The sequence below is a fragment of the Haliaeetus leucocephalus genome, unplaced genomic scaffold (assembly GCF_000737465.1).
Source record: "Haliaeetus leucocephalus isolate CR32 unplaced genomic scaffold, Haliaeetus_leucocephalus-4.0 Scaffold932, whole genome shotgun sequence".
Lineage (NCBI taxonomy): Eukaryota > Metazoa > Chordata > Aves > Accipitriformes > Accipitridae > Haliaeetus > Haliaeetus leucocephalus.
Window position 1 is genome coordinate 5,918,197 of NW_010973368.1, and position 1,530 is coordinate 5,919,726.

Sequence of the window (1,530 nt, forward strand, 5' to 3'; positions counted from 1 at the left end):
CGCCCCGCCCCGCCGCTCCGCCGGACCCGCGCCGCCCGGCCCTCCGGCCTCTCCTTCGCGCTCGCCTGCCTGCCTGGGAAGACCTGGCGTTGCCCTCCCCGGCTGCGCAGGGTTAATCGGCTTGAGCCCTCGGTCGCCCGGATCCGGTGGAAGGAGGATAACAATCCAGATCTCTGTGTGTGTGTGTGCGCGTGTGCGTGTGCCTAGCAGTTCTGCATTGCAACACTTGCTAGTGGAGAAGCAACAGACCCCCCCTGGAATTGGGATAAAAAAAATCAAAAATTTACCTGGGCTCTCTGGCTTATTTCTTCTTGTTTTGTTTTCAATAATCCCTCTCAGCAAAGTGAGAGACAGGGATCGCAGGCAGGGAAAAGTCCTCAAGGACCCCGTGATCCTGGAGGAACCTGACGAGTGCAAGCTCCAGGACCCTCGCGCTGACATGTGCGGCTTTCCTGCGCTCTCCTGGAGGCTCGGTACGGTCGCGGGGTTCCTGGCAAAGTAGATCCAGCCCTGGGAAACGGCGCGTCTTATTCTTCTGTGTGTGGTTCCTAACCTTCCCCCTTCCCTCCCCTTCCCTCCTAGCACTCGCTCTCTCGCACAGACACATACTGTCTCGTTGCATCTTGAACACACACGCACACCCGAGAGCCTCGGAAGCGACTCTCCTTTCTGCTAGCATGGGTCCCCTGGCATCATGAACCTTATCCTCTCTCCCTGGCTGGAATTCAGACTGCCCGTCTGTAGGTGTCCTGTGCCTTGACCATGCACCTGAGAATAGACCCCAGCATTTGCCCGGGACGCCGCCCCGCCTGGACCCTGTGGATGTGCTCCCTCTTTTGGGGATGTATCGTCAGCTCTGTGTGGAGTTCCTCTAACGTGGCTTCTTCTGCCTCCTCTTCCTCGTCTGTATCTCAGGCTCAGTATGAGCATCACTTCCACGGCAGCAAGCACCACTCTGTGCCTATCTCTATCTACCGCTCCCCTGTCTCCCTCCGAGGAGGACACGGTGGGTTCCCACTCTTGTTTCTTTCTAACCTTTTTGCAGAGCAGCTGGAGCAGCAGAGGGGGAACGGGGATGATGGCTGTGACGCCGGGGGAGGGGGGTCCTCCCAGCCCCTCGTATTTCTGCCGCTAGCTCCCCTTTCCCTCCTTTCCTCCCCTGCCCCCGCCCCGAGCAGAGCCCAGGGCTGAGGACGGGCCGTTTCCAGCGCCGGCTTCCCGGGCCGGCGTGGTCCAGCAGGGCGGAGGGCGGGGGCTGACGGGGCCGCGGCGGGCTCGGGCCGCTCCACGCCAGGCGGCAGCGCCGAACACCTCGGGGCAGGCGGCGGGGCACCCGCTCCCATCCCGCTGGAAGGGGCTGGACGTCCTTCGAGAGGGGATCGCTAACTCCGGGCGGAGTGGTAGCGGCTGGCATACGTGGTCCTTGCGGCAGCGCGTCTTCGCTGCCGGCCACCCTGGTCTTGCCGGGTGCCCCGCTGCGGGAGGGCCGCTCGGGGGAGGCGCCCGCCGCGGCTTCTCCCCTGCCCTGCC

General features: G+C 63.4%; 1 protein-coding gene across 9 annotated transcripts in view; it reads left to right on the top strand.

The window, feature by feature from the left end:
* NRXN3 (neurexin 3) overlaps positions 1–1,530 on the top strand; it is a 984,457-nt gene that overhangs the window by 599,376 nt on the left and 383,551 nt on the right. For 7 of the 9 annotated variants that reach the window (XM_010583786.1, XM_010583782.1, XM_010583783.1 and 4 more), the window contains exon 1: positions 649–1,006. The exons of the other annotated variants lie outside the window; for them this stretch is intronic. In XM_010583786.1, the coding sequence (XP_010582088.1) occupies positions 763–1,006 (244 nt within the window). In that variant the 5' untranslated portion in view covers positions 649–762. Of the gene's footprint in view, positions 1–648; positions 1,007–1,530 lie in introns of those variants that run through there. 9 annotated transcript variants of the gene reach the window in all.